Source organism: Camelina sativa, chromosome 7, assembly GCF_000633955.1.
Source record: "Camelina sativa cultivar DH55 chromosome 7, Cs, whole genome shotgun sequence".
NCBI lineage: Eukaryota > Viridiplantae > Streptophyta > Magnoliopsida > Brassicales > Brassicaceae > Camelina > Camelina sativa.
Window position 1 is genome coordinate 24,621,998 of NC_025691.1, and position 20,081 is coordinate 24,642,078.

Genomic DNA, 20,081 nt, shown 5'->3' on the forward strand with positions numbered 1-20,081 from the left:
CAGCCGATCTCTTCACTAAGGTATTACCGACAACAACGTTTAAGAAGCTCATGCACCAGATTGGAATGCGGAGGCTTAAGGACTTAGAGTGATGCTTGGAACAGGGGGAGTAATGCGTGCTGTACTCTTTTTCCTTCACCGTGGTTTTGTCCCATTGGGTTTTCCTGGTAAGGTTTTAATGAGGCAGCACCCCCTAGCGTATTGCATTGATCCCTTAGCATCAGCATGGTTATGTCATCCAAGGGGGAGTTTACGGATGGACGCCATAACCAAGCCCATACGGGCCCCGTGTCCGTCCAAGGCCATAAGGCCCATCAGCCACATCCTTTAATCTAGGTTTAGTATTCCTAATGTAATTGGGCTTTGCCCTTGACTATATATATGTAATCTCGAGTTTGATCAATGAATAAGAACAAGAGATTCTACATTTTGAACTCTCTAGTTTACAACACAATTAGAGAAAAAGGATTAAATTTTGTTTTTGTTCTTAAAGGTGGTTCGTCTGTATATAGTGTATAGTATCTGACTGATCCAAAAGAACTCTTTGACTATCCGTTTCGACCGGTTCTACGGCCGTGTGATGAATCATTTCCACGAACCCGGTTATTATCAGAACCATTGCTCCGTTTACGTCTCTCTTCTTTGGGTTGGTCTCTGATAGTCCTTACGATTTCTAGTTCTCTGAGCACATCATCCATTGGTGGTCGGTTTTTGGGATCAGCCTCAAGACACCGTAGAATGAGCTCGGCGGTTTTGACCACCGCCAAAAGTGGATACTTGTGCTCGAGCCTTGGGTCCATCATTTTCTGAAGCTTCTTCTTCTGGGTCAGCACCGGTTTAGCCCATTCCACAAGATTCTGTTGTGCAGATGGTCGGTTTGGGTCTAGTGCTCTTAAACCGGTTAAGAGCTCTAGTAGTACCACCCCAAACCCGTAAACATCACTCCGCACATATAGATGACCTATAACATCAATTAATATATGCCTTCTTATCAACCGACAAAAGAAAGAAAAAACATGTTTTAAATATATTTTGCACGTTTATTTTTACCTGTAGCCATGTACTCGGGAGCTGCATAACCACGTGTGCCCACGACACGCGTGGTTACGTGGGAGAATCCATTAATTGGACCTAGTTTAGCTAGTCCGAAGTCAGAAAGCTTGGCGTGGAAGTTCTGAAAAAGACGGGGCAAGAACTGTTACTAGAAAGAAAAAAAAGGACAATCTTCTAGAAACAGCAGTTTTGTTAAGGAGCTAGAGATATGAAAACGGCACCGTACGGAATCAAGAAGAATATTGGAAGCCTTGAAGTCTCTGTAGATAACACTTTTTTCCGAGTTATGCAAAAAGGTAAGTCCTTGAGCTGCTTCAATGGCTATCTTCAATCGTGTATCCCAAGGCAATGCCTCTGCTCCTTCTGCATTAACATTGCATGCATACATCTTTATATAGATGTATAAGATAAGATAATATTATAATGGATTGATGATTGAGTAGAATAATACTTGCGAAGAGGTGATTTTCAAGGCTTCCTTTAGGCAAATACTCATAGACCAAAAGGAACTGATTCTCTTCCCAGCAGTAACCTAAGAGCTTCACCAAATTTGGATGATGAAACTTTCCTAAGAATCTCACTTCACACTGCAATATTACAATACAAACAATCACATATTATCAGTTAATATTCAATACGACCGTTTCAAAAATAATGGATGTTTTTCACTGTTTTATATTTTTAATATAGTTAGATATTTCGAAAACCAAGTCAAGAATCAAGATTTTTTTTTCCCTTTTTTCTTTTCATTCATAATGATATTAGTTTTGTATTTTATATTCTATCTACACGAATATATATGGTTGTGAATGTTCACGCACGGAGACACGTACATAAGAGAAGAAGATATACTTCACGCGCAATACAAAGAAAACATCCAACCGTTTCGATGAAGATATTTCATTGACTAATTATACTATGTATATGTATTGTTTCTTTCCGATTGACTAATAAATAGAGAAACGTAATAACTCCATCGACTTCGTCTTCTTCTTTTTTGCTAAATGTCAAGTTGACCTCTTCGTCTTTTATTAGGTTACTTAAGTAAATGATAAATAACAAATATACTTTCCAAGTTCCTAACTAAATAAATACGTTCGAATTCTAGCGCGACCGTCGGTGATACAACGTTATCTATTCTAAGTAAAAAATGTTCTAACATATCAGAAAAATAATTTTTACTTATATCATATAGTTTGAAAAGAAAAAAATCATAAACACTAGTTAAGAAGGATTTCAATTTCAAAAGATTAGTTAGGGCCTAGGGGTAGGTAAATCAAATAAGAAAACGACAAGTAGCAAGCTTAAATGTAACAAGAAAGTGTTTAAGGAGTACTATCATGTAATTTTTTGTTTTCTTAACTTAAGTTTTGTGCTTACATTTTTTTTGGCGTCTTGTGTTTACATATTTTAAAGTAAAACCTGTTAGTAAATTCACTAAATTGACCCTTACGTCTACTACTTTCTTCATTAAATCCATCGTTATCCTTAAATATCTTCCTAATTTGCACATAAACATACTACTCCGATCCTATTTCAATGCACATAAATATGACATATATTCCTAATTTTGGAGAAACTGACTAACTGAGACATTAATTAGAATCTTTTAATGATTTGATTTTTACCCTAATTAGAATCTTGTAACGCAATTAAAATTCAAATAAAAAAGGAAAGCTAAGAATTCACTTGCCTGCCATTCATGTAAGCCTTGCTCACTATCAGGGTTTGATTTCTTAACGGCGACTGGTTTACCGACGCCGGCTCTAGACGGGGCTAAGGTCTTCTCATCCACCCATCCTTTGAAAACCNTTAGTTTTGTATTTTATATTCTATCTACACGAATATATATGGTTGTGAATGTTCACGCACGGAGACACGTACATAAGAGAAGAAGATATACTTCACGCGCAATACAAAGAAAACATCCAACCGTTTCGATGAAGATATTTCATTGACTAATTATACTATGTATATGTATTGTTTCTTTCCGATTGACTAATAAATAGAGAAACGTAATAACTCCATCGACTTCGTCTTCTTCTTTTTTGCTAAATGTCAAGTTGACCTCTTCGTCTTTTATTAGGTTACTTAAGTAAATGATAAATAACAAATATACTTTCCAAGTTCCTAACTAAATAAATACGTTCGAATTCTAGCGCGACCGTCGGTGATACAACGTTATCTATTCTAAGTAAAAAATGTTCTAACATATCAGAAAAATAATTTTTACTTATATCATATAGTTTGAAAAGAAAAAAATCATAAACACTAGTTAAGAAGGATTTCAATTTCAAAAGATTAGTTAGGGCCTAGGGGTAGGTAAATCAAATAAGAAAACGACAAGTAGCAAGCTTAAATGTAACAAGAAAGTGTTTAAGGAGTACTATCATGTAATTTTTTGTTTTCTTAACTTAAGTTTTGTGCTTACATTTTTTTTGGCGTCTTGTGTTTACATATTTTAAAGTAAAACCTGTTAGTAAATTCACTAAATTGACCCTTACGTCTACTACTTTCTTCATTAAATCCATCGTTATCCTTAAATATCTTCCTAATTTGCACATAAACATACTACTCCGATCCTATTTCAATGCACATAAATATGACATATATTCCTAATTTTGGAGAAACTGACTAACTGAGACATTAATTAGAATCTTTTAATGATTTGATTTTTACCCTAATTAGAATCTTGTAACGCAATTAAAATTCAAATAAAAAAGGAAAGCTAAGAATTCACTTGCCTGCCATTCATGTAAGCCTTGCTCACTATCAGGGTTTGATTTCTTAACGGCGACTGGTTTACCGACGCCGGCTCTAGACGGGGCTAAGGTCTTCTCATCCACCCATCCTTTGAAAACCTGTCCGAATCCACCTTCTCCGATCACAGATTCTGGTCGGAAATTCTTGGTCGCCGTCTTAAGCTCAACTAACGTAAACATCTTTAGATTCGGCGTCACTATCTTCCCGCTCGGTGGCACTGCCTTTTTTCCTATACCTAATACCTGTTTCTCTGCCGCCGGCTTTGATGGTTGATCATCGTCGGGTCTACTCCTCTCCTGCGGTTTCTCACGAGGTGGATGTGGGTTCTCGACGGATCTTGTCCTCTGCTGTGGTTTTTCACGAGGTGGTGTAGCGGCGGATCTCGTTCTATTTCCTGTTTCCGGCATCGGAACCTTGGGATTTAACGCCGGCATCGCCACTAGTGCCGGAGGAAGCTTTTTGTTCTCTGGATGTTGCTGCCCATGTCTCACTATATATAGATCAACCACACACGATCTTGTTAGATTGCAACTTTATTTCAAGAAAAGAAAAACTATGTGATATTTTAAGTTAGGTTATTTCAAGAACTGCAAGAAACTTATGAATCATCAGAAATAAGTCAATAACCAATCAAAACAAACGAGAAAATAATAGATCTAAGATGTTTGGATTTGCCAATATAACGAATGAAGAAAAAAAGAGAGAGGTGTGCATGAATGAACCTGGGAGGGGTTTAGTGGAGACAGGGCTCTGTTCCTGTTGAACAGTGGAAGATCCAGAGCCAAGGCAAATGTTCCCCATTAAGACCAAACAGAGCTCTTGACTTAATTTAATTACTCTGTTGTTTTCTCTGTTTTGAGTTATNATGCACATAAATATGACATATATTCCTAATTTTGGAGAAACTGACTAACTGAGACATTAATTAGAATCTTTTAATGATTTGATTTTTACCCTAATTAGAATCTTGTAACGCAATTAAAATTCAAATAAAAAAGGAAAGCTAAGAATTCACTTGCCTGCCATTCATGTAAGCCTTGCTCACTATCAGGGTTTGATTTCTTAACGGCGACTGGTTTACCGACGCCGGCTCTAGACGGGGCTAAGGTCTTCTCATCCACCCATCCTTTGAAAACCTGTCCGAATCCACCTTCTCCGATCACAGATTCTGGTCGGAAATTCTTGGTCGCCGTCTTAAGCTCAACTAACGTAAACATCTTTAGATTCGGCGTCACTATCTTCCCGCTCGGTGGCACTGCCTTTTTTCCTATACCTAATACCTGTTTCTCTGCCGCCGGCTTTGATGGTTGATCATCGTCGGGTCTACTCCTCTCCTGCGGTTTCTCACGAGGTGGATGTGGGTTCTCGACGGATCTTGTCCTCTGCTGTGGTTTTTCACGAGGTGGTGTAGCGGCGGATCTCGTTCTATTTCCTGTTTCCGGCATCGGAACCTTGGGATTTAACGCCGGCATCGCCACTAGTGCCGGAGGAAGCTTTTTGTTCTCTGGATGTTGCTGCCCATGTCTCACTATATATAGATCAACCACACACGATCTTGTTAGATTGCAACTTTATTTCAAGAAAAGAAAAACTATGTGATATTTTAAGTTAGGTTATTTCAAGAACTGCAAGAAACTTATGAATCATCAGAAATAAGTCAATAACCAATCAAAACAAACGAGAAAATAATAGATCTAAGATGTTTGGATTTGCCAATATAACGAATGAAGAAAAAAAGAGAGAGGTGTGCATGAATGAACCTGGGAGGGGTTTAGTGGAGACAGGGCTCTGTTCCTGTTGAACAGTGGAAGATCCAGAGCCAAGGCAAATGTTCCCCATTAAGACCAAACAGAGCTCTTGACTTAATTTAATTACTCTGTTGTTTTCTCTGTTTTGAGTTATTAATCTTTGCTTCACCCTTTATGATACATAAACTTTAGAGAGAACTTAACTGTCCACCCTTTCTTAGTTTCTTTTCTGGGGATTTTGATTGAAAGATGGGAGGAAGAAGCTGAGAAATAGAGAGGAAAGACCAAGCCAAAAAAAACTCTTTCTTCGGGGGGAAATGTACATTGTTAATTTATTATATATTATTATTAGTTTTATAAAAGGTTGTGTGTATGAAAGAAAAGGTCGTCAATCGTGATTGGTTGATGCTGAAATATATAAATTTATTATTCAACGTTAAATTAGTCCTTTGATTCAGACACATTTTCTCATTTCATACACAACCATGTTCATCTCGAGTTTTAATAGTTTGTAAAGCTTCTTTTTCAATTTATATTTTATTTCCGGTTCGTAAAAGATAACAATTTTTTCTTGACTTTGCATTTATAATTTCCTACTAATTTACTTGCTTGCATATGTCAAGTCTTTCTTAATAACTTTTGTCCAGGGTCAAAGGGAATTTTGTCGTTATAAGAGAGAGATACATATATACATTATGTGAAAGTGTGATACCACATTTCAACGCGCTGCTCACTCACTCATCGATCGGATGGCAGATCGAAATCAATATGCATCTATATCATAAACAATAGAATGAATCTGAAATTTTTAATTCATTAGATTGTTTACAAGAAAAAAAAAATTGTATATATATATATATCGTACTTTTTATGTAATCAACTTACAGTAGAGTTATATTTCTTTTTTTTATGTACAATTTTTAGTATAGTGATTCTTCTCGTACTTCTTTTTCTTAGCAATATCCAGTTCACATTTGTGTCACCTGGACTAAGGACTATAGTGATCATATGCGTCACCTCAATGACGTAACAACTTGAGTAAAACTCACCAAAATTCAGAAAAGGAGTGGGTTACTATGGCCTATATATGGAGTACGTCATAAAAAAACAGATTTAAGATAATTAGTAAACAAAAAAAAAGGAAACAAATTTCTTTGTTTCTATATGTGGAAAAATAATAAAATATTAGTAAAATACTAGAAAGACAGATTAGATGAAACATTTTCAGCTATCTGAAAAAAAAATATATATATCAAATCTAGAGAAGAAACACCAAGTAGTAAATGACAAATCTAAAAGCAAATCGTTATCGTCATTATGTCATAGAACTGTATCATTATTTGAAAAGGCTTGAAGAAAATATCAGTGGGAAGAGGTCAAACACGAGGATGGCGGGTCCGAGTAAAATCGTGACAGCATAGGGAAAAACTTTTATTCAAAAATATATACGATAACCTTCCGAGGGTCGTCAAAAGTATGTGGTCAGGTATCTTAAGATTTTTTGTTTCCCTAAACATTTATATGTGTGGATACAATTATGAGCAAGACAAGATAAGTTGATAGATTGACAGTTATAGTCTAGAAACTTAGAATAGAATGAACAAGATTACATTNAAAAAAAAAAAAAAAAAAAAAAAAAAACTTAGAATAGAATGAACAAAAGTGATCAACGATGATTGATTGTGTGGCTTTCTTCATTCACACAGACGCTATTGGTAACGGTTCGAGTTAAGTTTCTGATTTAATGCATATAATGATGGTTCGCTATAAGTCTATAAAACCGATGAATAAGAGAGGGTCTCAAATTGCTTTTAATTATATTTTCCTTTCTTTAAACTTATCTTCTGAAGAGATCACGTAGAAAACGTGGGGAGATGTTATTTTAATTTTATTCTTCTTCAATTATGTGAATATAATGTTAATTAGTATCCGACTATGTGTAAATCGGATTAATTAGAGTGTAATGCAAGTTGACATAAACTAATATATTCGACGTCCGCGTAGAGTCACCACCTAATTGCATTTTGGATTTCAATTTCTCTTCTTTGTAAGAAAAAATCAAACGACTTCGCGCTTGACTATATTATATGTATCTTGTATGTCACATTCTTAATCTACTCTGAAATCGATGTTTAAATTTGAACATATTTAGAAAATATTGTATTTAAATATAATATACGGTTCTCTCTTGATAAACAAATCTACCTCACTTGAAAAAGTATTTTTTTTTTGTACTCATATCGGCATATATATGTACATAAGGATTCGAACTTCTTACATATTAGGAAAAAAATTATAAAAGAAAATTAAAATCCGTGAGAAGAAAAGTCAAAAGCTTAAAATAGTTTCAAATAATTCAAATAAAGTGTTTGTATACTAAATCTATGCATTGATGCGAAAACACATTGAATTGAATATATGAATTTCCTAGCGATCAATTAACAAGATCATACTAAAATTCAGTTAGTTTTAACTTTTAACATTATTTTATAAATTTAATAACTTCAAAAAAAATTTAGATCTGCAAGATTATTAAAAAAAAAAGAAAACTTATTAGGCTAAATCTACTCAACAATGCGAATACAAATCGAATTTTGAAATCTCTAGTGATCAAATAACTTAGTTAAATGAAAGGATCCAAAATCCAGTTAGTTTTAACTTTGTATTTTTTTTTTTTTTTGACGACAACAACTAGATTGGCTCAAACAAGCCATTAAAGTCAATGTGAATGTTCATTGTTTACATAGGTAATCAAACGCGGTTCAAACCAAACACGTCAGAACATTTTGTCTGTATTACCATTCTGAGTACGTGGAATTAGCACCAAAGCAAAAGAGGTAAATTCCTTCGTTTTTCAAGCTGAATCTTGTCCAAATAAGGCTGGAAAGCTAGCTACTCGAAGGGTGAAGACACTATCTTCACCAAATCAGAGGAATCGGTAAGAAAAACGATATCATGATTATCCGCCCTAATCATACATCTCATCGTCCAAACTAGTGTTTCAACCTTGGCATGTAAAGGTCCTAAAGGAGTAAGGCTTCGTTGAAGATTGGCCGCCCCCATAGTTGGAATCTCCCCGCCAATGGAGAACAATACCAACCTCTACCTGCAAATGGATTTGTCGCTTTCCAAAAACTATCTACAAAACACAAATAATTTGGGTTATGTCGACCTGACACATGGTCACCCTCTCGTCCTTGTTTTAACCTTGTATTGTAAATTTATTATTCAAGTTTACACAATTTGGTCTACAAAAGCGTCTCCTTGCTCCACCTCTGCTCTGAAAAGTTACTGCATAGGTGGTGATCTACAACATTTGGCGGCAGCGAAACAATCTCCTAGATAATGCGCAAAGTTTAGCACCTCAACTCGTCTTCAAAATCATTGATCGGGAGATACGGAATATCATCATTGCTAGAAGACTTCGGAAGCATTGGCGTGAGCTGATGTCTTTGTGGATTCGTTAACTTCCCAAATCTTTCCTAATATCTTAATATTTAATTTTTATTGTAGCCTTGTTTTATTTTTTTGCGAAGGTTACTCTGGTGTAGGTGTTACTCTGTTTGTAAACCCTCTTTTTCATATAATGATATTTACATCTTTAGCCAAAAAAAAAAGTTTACACAATTTAAATTTTTTAAAACTTAAAAAGAAAAAGAAAAAAAACCTTGAATGAAAAGGGCTAAAATTGACCTCTTTTGATGGGCTGGATTTTGTTTTTATTGGGCTTTGTAAGATAGACACACGATCTCTAATCTCGACTAAACAGTACTCCCACACGACCTACCGTGACTGGGAATAGATCCCCTAATCTCGGATCCATCCACCTCCTCAACCTTCAATTGCCTCTGTATCGCCATCTCCGTCTTCGATTGTCTTCGTAGGTAGCACAGCTTAACGTGCCTTTTCCTCATCTTCCATCACGAGATTCTCTAGTCTCTGGTTGGTGAAGATTTGGCGAAGTGCAACGACAAAACATCAAATCAAGCGTCGAACAAGTTGGAGCCAAAAATTAGGTCAAATTCAACAACTCACTCATGAAATACGAAGAAATTAAAGCGGAGAATCGTAAATTCAGAGCAATTACGCATAAACGAGAAGAGAAGAGGCACGAGGACTGTATTTATAAAGTGATCTTTTGTGGTTTGGGATCCAAGTTTCCTTTTTGTTTGTTTTTTTACTCTTTTGTGTTGTTTCCTTTTTATTGTTTACTTTTGTAAGCATATGTATTAATGACCCACCAATAATATTGTACGTACCTATATATATTTTTAAACGTAAGAGTTCAAATATTCAGTTTTTTACAAAGCACCATTTAGTTCAATCCCAAAAAAAAACTCTCTTCATCCAAACCAAATCCCATTGAAAAAGCTGACTAAAACAAAAAAAAACCCTGGAAAAAAGCACAAACGTATCGCGGCCTTATCAGGAAGGAACCTTCTGTTTCTAGCAGAGGTTTTCACTTAAATGGCTCATAAAATTTAGTAACTCTGTTTTGTTTCCCCTCTTGAACGGTTAGAGTCCGTAGACTTGCGGGCCGCTCTTCGAGTTTCGTGAGATTTGCTCTGAGCGGCTATGTTCTCAAATGCCACCACAACATCCCCTATTTTCGGTCGGTAATTCGCTTCTTCCTTAAGGCACATCTCGGTTATAGCAATCGCGTAGCTAAGACACCTCTTCGAGTACTTTCCCCGTAGCAAGGGATCAACTAGTTGTCCAAATTTCTTAGGGTCCTTGAGGTATGGTCGCGCCTGCATTAAGAAGAAAACACGGTAAGAAAAAGATTTTTGAGTTGCGGTAAAATCCGTTTTTTTCAATTGTTAGGATTACTACTTACCCACGTAACAAGGTACTGCTCTCCGTTTGGTTTACTCAAATCAATAGCTTTCCTGCCGGAGATCAGCTCAAGCAACACTACACCGAAGCTATAGATATCCGATTTAATGGTTAATCTTCCGCTCATTGCGTATTCTGGAGCACAGTATCCATAAGTACCCATGATCCGAGTCGACACATGTGTCCTATTTCCCACAGGACCAACCTTGGCGAGTCCAAAATCAGAAAGCTTGACGCTAAAGTCTTTATCTAACAAAATGTTTGCTGATTTCAAATCTCGGTAAATCACGGATGGGCTTATTTTACAGTGGAGATACTCAATCCCTCTAGCTGCACCGACAGCGATCTTCATCCGAGTGTTCCAGCTTAGCGGAGTCTGATCAGGCTCAAGATCTAATTCAAACAACAACAAGAGAGGTTTCTTTATTAGTAACAAGAAGATGAGAACTCTTTCTATTTGGTGGGGATTTGGAAAAGATGCTTTACCAAAAAGATGATCTTCTAAGCTACCCATTGGCATGTATTCATAAACGAGAAGTCTCTGAGCACCAGAAGTGCAGTAACCGATTAAAGTTACTAGATTTGGATGATAGAAGACGCTAAGCATACAGACCTCTACTATGAATTCTTGATTCCCTTGATGTCCACCCGGGTTTAACTGCTTGATCGCCACCACCTACTCAATCAATATTCCCATCAGATTTCTTATAACATTTTCAGATTTCTTAAGAAAAAAAAAATTATGATTGAAGACAGAGTTCGGGAGTTTACTCACTTGTCCTGAATCTAAACGTCCCCTGTAAACACTCCCAAAGCCTCCTTTTCCGATCATATTCACCTCCCGGAAATTCTTAGTGGCGGCAGCTAACTCCTTGAACGTGAAACTCCGAGCACCACCACCCGGTTTATCGCTATTCACTTTCCCATTAACTGGCCAAAACCCAAAATTTCAAAAACATTAATTAATTTGTTTTCATCAACGTTTCAAAGAATGTCTTTAAATAGTCATCAGAATTGTTCAAACCTAAAATGCCAGATTTAGACCCTGTTCCTCTTGAACCGCTTCTTGTCTTAACTGCATGCAAGAGAATCACAAATGACTAGGGAAACAAAACAAAAGAAAAGAAAAAAAAACTGGAGAGGTTCAAAAAAAAAAACAGAGAAAAAAACAATTTCAAAACCTGAGGAATAATCGGTTAGGTCGGAAAGGGTATCAATGTTGATTTTCATGTCCTTGGTTTGGGTGGTGAGACAAGAGAAACACCTCATCTTTTTTTTTTTTGTTAAATAAATAAACTCGTGATATGATGGTATTGATGAACGTAAATACAACAACAATGGTGGACGAAATGGATTCAGAGAAGGAGCTGGTTTGAGATGATGTCCAACATTATCATCAAACCTAGCTCCCGGAGAACCCTCACACACGAAACAGAACCAAAAGTTCAAAAAAAAGAACCCTAGGATTCTTGTAATAACAAGGAAGAAAAAGAAAGAACGTAACCTAAGATTTGTTTCTTGGATTATAAAATGGGAGCGAGAGAAAGAGAGGGATCAGAGTCTTTCTCTTTCTTTCTCTATAATTCCAAAAAAAACAAAATGATCAGTAAATGATTCGTTAGGAAGAATCTGAATTGGAGAGAACTAAATTTATAGAAATGGCCTTTTGAATGGTGAAAAATGGTTTCTTTATAAATACTAAAAGAGGAAGAAACAGGCCTTTTTACTCTCTCTTCGAGAAAAATTATTAAAAAGAGTGGTGAGAGCTATAGCAACTGTGAAAAATATTTTGAGGGCAACGGAAGCGAAATTAAAGGAGCCAATGAGATCCTAATTTTGGAACTGCGGCTCGTTTCGTCTTTCCTTCCTTCTGTTGTTTTTCTTGTTTATTATTCAAACGTTTGTTTTATTTTTCTGTTGGAATTTGAACTAATATATGTAACGTATAAGATGTAAGACTATTTAAGAGACACGGTTTCTTTTACCAAAAAAAAGAAAAAAGAGCCACGGTTTAAATTTTTAAACAAAGAAAATTCGAGTGTTCAAATTTTTTTCATATTAACACTAACAATAAACATTGTTCACTTAATTACTTTTGACTTTGAATACGTATACACCCTCTTTTAGAACTCGCTATGCGCTAGTCGGACGGTCGAAGTGGGCCTAGCGCCTAGTGAGAAAATCGGAGATTAAACAGGAATTAACCGAGGACTAGCTTTAGGGTTATTTTCTTAAATTAATAATAAAATAAAAATATATAGTATTAAATATATGTATAATTATGTTTATGTTAAAATAAAAATGTTAAATAAAATACAAAACTATAGTATTGTTTTTAAAATTACGGTAAACACATAAAAACATAATTTTCATTAAAAGTTTGTAAATTAGTTATTGTAAAACATCATAAACTCTTAATTTAAATGTCTAAATTACAAAAAATCATATTTGATTTATATTTGGCTCTAAAAATAATCATTATGTACAAAATTAAGTGGTAAGTAATCGGATTAGACGGGTTATTATAAAATTAGACAGATATAATTGGATAATCGATGATAGGCGGGGATTAGTCATTAATCGAGACGGAGGATGGGCCTAGCGATTTTGCAGGGCGTAATCGGTGCTAGGCGGAGATTTTTAAAACAGGGCGTATACAACAACAAACACTATAAATGCCTCTCTTTTTTGTTGGTTAAATTTTATAATATAAATGCATTATGTTGGTGGAGTTTGATAAACATATCTCCCATTAATATAAATATATAATCCACATATAATTCACAAACTAAAACTATACCTAGAGTAGAAACATTTGATAAGTAGTACTATTTGAATAATTCTGATAACCAAAATGGCAAATGGGCTTCCACTCCTTTCACTAAAATACTCAAAAATAAAACTTGTTTAAGAAGAAAACCAAACAGATTTGGACCTCATCAATCAAAAACATCCAACGACGATGTCCACTTCCGTCGTAGACGAGCCATCGGCCAACGAGGAAACTTCTCCATTGTTGTTTGCATTTACGTCGTTGCCAGATCCATTGACTTTGAGCTGCCTTGCTCGAGTTTCGAGATTTGACCACTTAGCCTTATCTCTAGTCTCCAAAAGATACCGCTCTCTCGTAATCTCCCCTGAGCTCTACAAGACACGATCGTTATTAGGTCGTACCGACGAGTGCCACTACGTATGCTTAAGCACCAAGACCTACCCGACCTCTCGTTGGTTCATCCTCCGACGAGAAAATACCAAGACCTACTTAGAAAACGCCGCAGCAGAGGACCTGGTCCCTGTCCTTTCTTTCCCCACTCAGCTTCCTGAGCTGTCTTCTTTTGTGGCTCTTGATTGGGGGATTTATGTCATCGGTGGATTAACAAACGACAATAGAACGTCCGATGTCTTGCTTCTGGATTGTCGGACTAACACGTGGCGCCACGCCCCATCTATGGGAGTGGCTCGAGCTTCAGCAGCCGCTGGCGTCGTAGGTGGGAAGATATATGTGTTTGGAGGATGTGAGAGTTTAGATTGTTCGAACTGGGCAGAGGTATTTGATCCAAAGACTCAAACTTGGGATGTTTTGGTGCCAATGCCTGATCGGAATGAAGGTGATAATCTGATCCGTGAGACCCTAGTGATGGATGAGAAGGTTTACGCTGTGAGTCTCTGGGACGGAAGCTTCTACTACTCGCCGCGTGAAGGTAAATGGGGAAGAAAGAAGAAGCCAGAAACTCAAAGTTATTATTGTGTGATTGAGAATGTGTTGTACAGTTGTGATAAGTTTGGGAGTTTAGTTTGGCGTGACTCTGAGGAATTGGAGTGGAAGGAAGTTAAAGGCTTGAAGGCTCTACGGTTGAAGTTTCCTAGCTCTGCCTCCTTCCGCTCCATTGCAAACGAAAAGTGTGTCAGTAAGCTGAGCAGTTTTGGTGTCAACATTGTGGTCTCCTCTGTTAGGGCTACGTTTGATGTTTGGTGGGATGTTTGGTGTACCGAGATTTCGTTGGAAAGACGTGAGGAAGAAGGTGAGATTTGGGGAACTATTGAGTCAGAAGCTGTAACCGTAGTTGATCATGTTCCTTCTGGTCGCGTTCCGGTTGAGGTTCTGTGTTCTGCTACTGTCTATGTCTAAATTGATCAACGACAGAATTTGTTTGGCCTAGTTTCGATATTTGTGGATATTATATCAATGCATATTATTATTTCAGTTATATCTGTTTGTTTGTATGCACCAATGAATACAAGAAGTTATTCAAGGGGATATAAATCTTCGTCTTATATTCACAAGACTAAACCAAATGAACATGATGTATAGTCCTTCCTTAAGATGAAACCAAAGTCAAATGCACATTCATAACTCTAATTTGATGGACTAAAAAAATTGTACAAATTTTATATATTCATACATCTTGTGAGTACTCTTATCGGTTTTCTTGTTTACCCTAAAAAAATTTAAGTTGCAACAATCTGTACATAGACTTTCCCTATGTTTTCAACCTAGTACCAAGAATCACAAGCCTCTCTGCCTCTTCTTCTTTCTCCTATCAGTAAAGCTTTCAAGATTAGTAGATATTACTTATTAGAGTTGTAATGCCAAATCCGGATGCTGCGATGAACCTGCTTGATTGTTAGAGCCTGGTGAGTTTGGTGAGACGAGCCTAGCGTTAAGATCCGGTGGCAACTGCTGAAACTCCTGTTTTACGTTCGGAGACAAGCCTTGTTGCGAGACATCTGTTTCAACCATCTGGTTTGGTTTGTGGTTAAATCCGCTGAAACCATGGACTAGAAGACTATTGCTCTTGGTTTCTTGATTCAATACGTGAGCAGCTGGTTCAGAATCTTTGCTCTCATGTGAAGAATGTTTGTTTCCTATGATGGAGCTTGAGACAGAGGTTGTGGGTGACATGATTCTGCTTGGATGACGATGATCATCAGACGCAAAGTCGCTTGAACACTTTTGCTTTCCGGACATTAAGATTTGCTGTTGAGGAGTACTCTCAGGAGGAGCTTCTGGGTTCTCACCAACCCACCCAGGACCAAATTCGGTTCCAGTTGGTAACATTGTTTGAATTCTTTTGTCGGCATATCTCCAAGCAACAGGACCAAGGTTCGCTGCATATCGTGCTAGACTCCTAGCGTACCCATATTCAGTTCTCAACCCAACCTGACCAAATAAGAAAACAATGGTCAGATTCTTTGTTTCTTAAAACAATGGAGACATTTTTTTTTATAAAAGTAGGTACGTACTGGAGTTAACTGTTTTAAATCATCTTCAAGCATTGTAAAAATCGAAGCATCTTGCAAGGAAGTAGAGATCTGGTTGTAGGTATCTCGCCTGTTCTCATCGACATTTTTCATCCCATACTTATTGACAGCCTTCACAACAGAAGCTACAGAAAATAGTTTATGTCAACAAAAAGTATAGGCAAAGTGGGAGTTCTGAAGAAGCTAGTATTAGAAAAAGAAGATCTTTACGTGGAAACTCCTTATCCCAATCTATCAAGAAGCCATTTTGATTCTCATTACTATGGTTGATTCTGACGCAACTTTCTGCTTGACGGAATCCATAAGAAGGAGGATTTTTCCTTAGATTGTAAGAACCGGATAATCTAGAGCTATCTCCAGCTGCATCAGCTGAAATTTCAGAAGTCGTGCTGCGGTCAATCAAAGATTGGTCAAGCTGTTTCTTAAGGCCTGAGCCTGGAGGACGGCCTCTTTTGACCACTTTAGGCTGTTGTGAATGTGACACTTGTTCTTCTCCATCACTTTCTTGTCTCAGATTTCCAAAGTCCTTTTTAGCCAACTCAAGCATAGCTCGTGCCTGTTATACCCATCGATATACTACTATCAAGAGAACAGATAATAACAAACGGAAGCAAATTAGCAAGTTTATATAAGCCAAGGCAAACCTGTCTGAAGTATACTGTATCTGCTGAATTGTACTCCATTGCATTTGTACATATTAAAATCACGTCTTGCTGCAATAAATTGAGAGGGGATCAGAGAGATTTACTCCTGACAATCAACAATAGTTTCAGACACAACCAGTTCACTTTTAACAGTATATTTGCACCATCTCATGGTTACAAAGTCACACAGTGGCTATCAAAATATTAGATAGTTTAGTAGTAAGACTAAGAAACCCTTGAACGCTTGTCGGCAAACACAGATGTTGCACCTACCAGAGAAATTTTTGCACGAGACTTAACAATATGAAGAAAATCAAAACTATGCAAGATGAACACTCCACTTTAGAAAAAAAAGAGCAGGGATGTAATTATACACAGCCAACTGATAGTGCAGTGAGAAGCAATGTGCTAGGTTCAATTGCGAGACTTGCCTCAAATTGTTCTAAGGTGGAGTATGCACCGGATTCTAATTTTTTCCGCAATGTGCTGAAATCCATCGGATTCTTGATAATCTCATGATAATCAGGAAGCTGTAAACAAAACATTCACCACTAAGGTAAAGGCAAAACAAAATGTTTCAACATCAACAAGCTTTTAAAAATAAAGAAACACTTCACCTCCTCAGTATCAACTGGGTCAGAGTACACTCCATATGTATCCTTCCTTCAAGTATTTGTAAAACAACATCAATCAGAAAAACCAAACCCAGAATTAAATCACAACAGTAGAGAAGGAAGGCAAAAAAAAAATGGAGAACAATACTTTTGAACTCTATCTAGGATGAACAAGAGCAACTTTTTGTCAGGCAAAGGTGTAGAAGAGGGGCCATACGACTCCACAAGTGACCCTCCTCCTGTCCACAAGTAAAAATACCACAAATTTATTTAAATTAATTAATTAGTACAACAAATTACAGGTTTCAGCCTTTCCATAAAAACATGAGAAAATAGGAAATATAAATACTTAAGAGAATGTGTGTCGCTTTCGAAGCCTTTTCTCCCTGCAGGAATACAAAAAAACAGAGTATATCTATCATCAACCACATGTTTAAAATAGATAATTAAAGATCCTAAACACAGATGTCTGTATTTATGACAACTTTCATGTCCGTCGTGAAAGTACAATTTTTTTTAACTGATAGAGTTAGGAAAAGACAAAGTAAGAGAACTTGTCTTCTTCAGACATGATTGTCTCTTCAGTGCAGAACCGTCTTTAATTTTTTGTTTTGTTTTCTGATAACTATGAATTAATACTAGAATGAAAAAGAATAAAATATAATATAAACTCAAATCAAATCAGCCAAACAACACCAAGATTTAATCTCGTCCAAAGACAAACAACAAAAATAAAAAAGGGAGAAAAATAAGAAAAAATAAAAATACAGAAAAAGCTGAAATTATGAATTCCCCCATTTCCCACCAACAAAGAAAAAAAAGAGGAAATAGTCCAAAACTCATCACTCAATAAACCTTATTTAAGCATCAACACGAACCTCAATTAACGCGCCAAATTCTCAACCAAAAAAAAACAAAACCCTAAATTAACAGTTTTTTTTTTCTTTTCCCAACTTAAAAGATTGTTTTTTTTTTTATAATAATAACTAACCGTATTATCGTCAGATCCGTAACGGCGGGTGATTGAAGCATCAGTGTTAAAAACTCCGCCGCCGTCAGATTTGAAATCAGAAGAAGAATCGTGTGAGTTCAATCCGTGCAAAAGCCGATGCTTTTTGTCTCTCCGCTCATCGTCGTCCTCTTCGTCTCCAGAATTAGAATTCCGGCGAATTAATCGGGCGGCGCCGCCGGAATTAGGGTTTCTAAAACTGGATCTAAACTCTTCTTCTTCTTTTTTAACATCGGGGTTTGTTCTCTGAAGAAGCAATTGTTGCTGCTGTTGTTTGATAGCTCGTTTCTGGAGATCGAGTAGAGATGGCCTACCTTTCTTCTTCTTCTTCGTCAATGTATTATTATTAGTATCAGCTGCTGCTGTTGATACCTCACCCATTCTCTCTCTTTCTCTCGCCTTCTCTCTCTCTCTAAACAGTCGTTTCGTTTTTATTCATTCCTTCTTTTTTTGGGTTTTACACACTTCTACTTACTACACATGTGCGAGTGAGTGAGTTCGCACGTGCTGACCGAAACGTGGACACGGTTTACTCGTGCGTGCTTTTTGATACACGTGGTTTATACTGTATGGATTGTTTTGGGATAACGTTTCTGACTTTTCGATTTAATTGGGCCCAAATGGACCTCTCTATATCTATATCCAGTTTGCTACATTATTATTGTGAAATGCAATTCCCTTTCTTTTCTTTTTTTGTTTGTGTGGGGGAGATTGGATTTGGATTCATGGTTTTCGAAGATTGTAAATGTATATATTAGGATATACTTAGGTTTGATCTAATTTTGTTACTGAAATCATACATAAACCTACGTAAAAAATTGCATGTTGCTGAATAAAACAATATTCACAGAATCAAAGTTGTGAATGACAAAGAAGAACTTTGACTAAAACATAATTTAAAATGACACCAAAACGTATTAGTTTGGTAAGTCTACATGTTCACATGTGTTCTGTCATTACTTCCACAATTACGTACATAATCAACGTTTTTTTTCTTGGTAAATGTCTATTTTATATGTTTTTTATTGTCGGTGTGTGTTTTTTTTTGTCTCTTCCGTCCTTCTGCTTAAATCTCTTTTTTTGGTTCCCATCTTTCTTCCCCCCTGACTCGATTTCAGGCAAAAATCATCTCTGTCGGGTTCAAGCTTAAGAGATGATGAGTAGTTGACCTGAGATGTGGTGTACATGGAAGTGACTCGATTTCACACGTTTTCCACTTAAAGATTTGGTATATTACCCACATGGTCGTTTCTCAATTTCTCAAGCTAGAAGAAGCCAAGGTTCTTCTTTGTTCTTGGTTTAGATCGGTTTCTTGATTCTTCAGGGGCTTCTTGCGTTTGAAACTGGTACGTGTGCTTAATACACTCGTGAGAAAGAAGAAACAAAATTCTTTACCGCGATTCTAAATTTAGTAATATGTGATCATTGTGTTCGAAAAAAAAATTCTTTGTTCAATTTCGGCTTTTAGTTTTGATCTAAGTAACAACTAAATAGTTGTTCTCCTCGGACCTTAGCTTAATTTGTTGCTGATTACGTAATTGGGGTATCTTCTTCTGTTAGAAGGAATTATCAATATGGTCGAAAGTGGAAGTTGGGATGGAAGCCAATCAGATAACAGCTCTCAGTTCGAGCCAGGGATTGATAATATCTACGAAGCTTTTATTTGTCCATTGACAAAGCAAGTTATGCATGATCCCGTCACTTTAGAGAATGGTCAAACGTTTGAGCGTGAAGCAATCGAGATATGGTTCAAGGAATGCCGCGAAAACGGCCAGCCTCTGTCTTGTCCTACAACTTCCAAGGAGCTGAGTGTCACTGATCTAAGCCCGAGTATAGCTCTGCGTAACACAATCGAAGAGTGGAGAGCTAGGAACGATGCTTTGAAGCTTGATATTGCTCGTCAGTCACTCTACTTGGCGAATGCTGAGACCAATATTTTGCTGGCTTTGAAGAACGTACGAGATATTTGTAGGAACATTCGTAAGATCAAGCACCGTGTACGCAATCCTCAGCTCGTTCGGTTGATTACTGATATGTTAAAAAGTAGTAGCCATGAAGTGCGGTATAAGGCTTTACAAACTCTTCAAGTCGTTGTTGAGGGAGATGATGAGAGCAAGGTTTGTCTCTGTTTTATCTCTCTGTTTGTTCTCTT

At 36.7% G+C, this 20,081-nt stretch overlaps 5 protein-coding genes across 8 annotated transcripts in view; 2 read left to right on the forward strand and 3 right to left on the reverse strand.

Annotated features, from left to right (window-relative positions):
- Positions 338–5,881, reverse strand: LOC104702394 (probable serine/threonine-protein kinase NAK). 3 transcript variants are annotated; one of them, XM_010418250.1, is made up of 7 exons: positions 5,577–5,881; positions 5,144–5,344; positions 3,798–4,210; positions 1,505–1,640; positions 1,280–1,416; positions 1,051–1,174; positions 338–961 (listed from the first exon to the last, which is right to left on the reverse strand). In XM_010418250.1, exons 1-7 carry the CDS (start codon positions 5,653–5,655, stop codon positions 549–551), a joined length of 1,503 nt encoding a protein of 500 aa, XP_010416552.1. In that variant the 5' UTR covers positions 5,656–5,881; the 3' UTR covers positions 338–548. The 3 variants fall into 3 exon arrangements, with proteins under 3 accessions (XP_010416552.1, XP_010416551.1, XP_010416550.1); XM_010418249.1 differs by lacking the exon at positions 3,798–4,210 and adding an exon at positions 2,747–2,848 and having other exon boundaries at positions 4,938–5,344; XM_010418248.1 differs by lacking the exon at positions 3,798–4,210 and having other exon boundaries at positions 4,836–5,344.
- Positions 9,812–12,103, reverse strand: LOC104702395 (serine/threonine-protein kinase CDL1-like). Its single transcript, XM_010418251.2, has 6 exons — positions 11,582–12,103; positions 11,425–11,475; positions 11,176–11,330; positions 10,887–11,076; positions 10,402–10,793; positions 9,812–10,315 (listed from the first exon to the last, which is right to left on the reverse strand). Exons 1-6 carry the CDS (start codon positions 11,667–11,669, stop codon positions 10,046–10,048), a joined length of 1,146 nt encoding a protein of 381 aa, XP_010416553.1. The 5' UTR covers positions 11,670–12,103; the 3' UTR covers positions 9,812–10,045.
- Positions 13,363–14,529, forward strand: LOC104704912 (F-box/kelch-repeat protein At4g39560-like). Its single transcript, XM_010420919.1, has one exon. It carries the CDS (start codon positions 13,363–13,365, stop codon positions 14,527–14,529), a length of 1,167 nt encoding a protein of 388 aa, XP_010419221.1.
- LOC104702397 (ankyrin repeat, bromo and BTB domain-containing protein DDB_G0293800-like) lies at positions 14,742–18,367 on the reverse strand. Its single transcript, XM_010418252.2, has 9 exons — positions 17,912–18,367; positions 17,270–17,306; positions 17,069–17,159; positions 16,924–16,969; positions 16,738–16,836; positions 16,307–16,375; positions 15,873–16,218; positions 15,645–15,787; positions 14,742–15,561 (listed from the first exon to the last, which is right to left on the reverse strand). The coding sequence occupies exons 1-9, from the start codon at positions 18,308–18,310 to the stop codon at positions 14,977–14,979; spliced, it is 1,815 nt and encodes a 604-aa protein (XP_010416554.1). The 5' UTR covers positions 18,311–18,367; the 3' UTR covers positions 14,742–14,976.
- The window catches only part of LOC104702399 (U-box domain-containing protein 43-like), a 5,652-nt gene continuing 4,530 nt past the window's right edge, over positions 18,960–20,081 (forward strand). Inside the window, exons 1-2 of one of the 2 annotated variants that reach the window (XM_010418256.2) lie at positions 18,960–19,275; positions 19,493–19,731. In XM_010418256.2, coding sequence (XP_010416558.1) covers positions 19,504–19,731 — 228 coding nt within the window. In that variant the 5' untranslated portion in view covers positions 18,960–19,275; positions 19,493–19,503. Of the gene's footprint in view, positions 19,276–19,489; positions 19,732–20,081 lie in introns of both variants that reach the window. The other variant, XM_010418254.2, reaches the window with a different exon arrangement.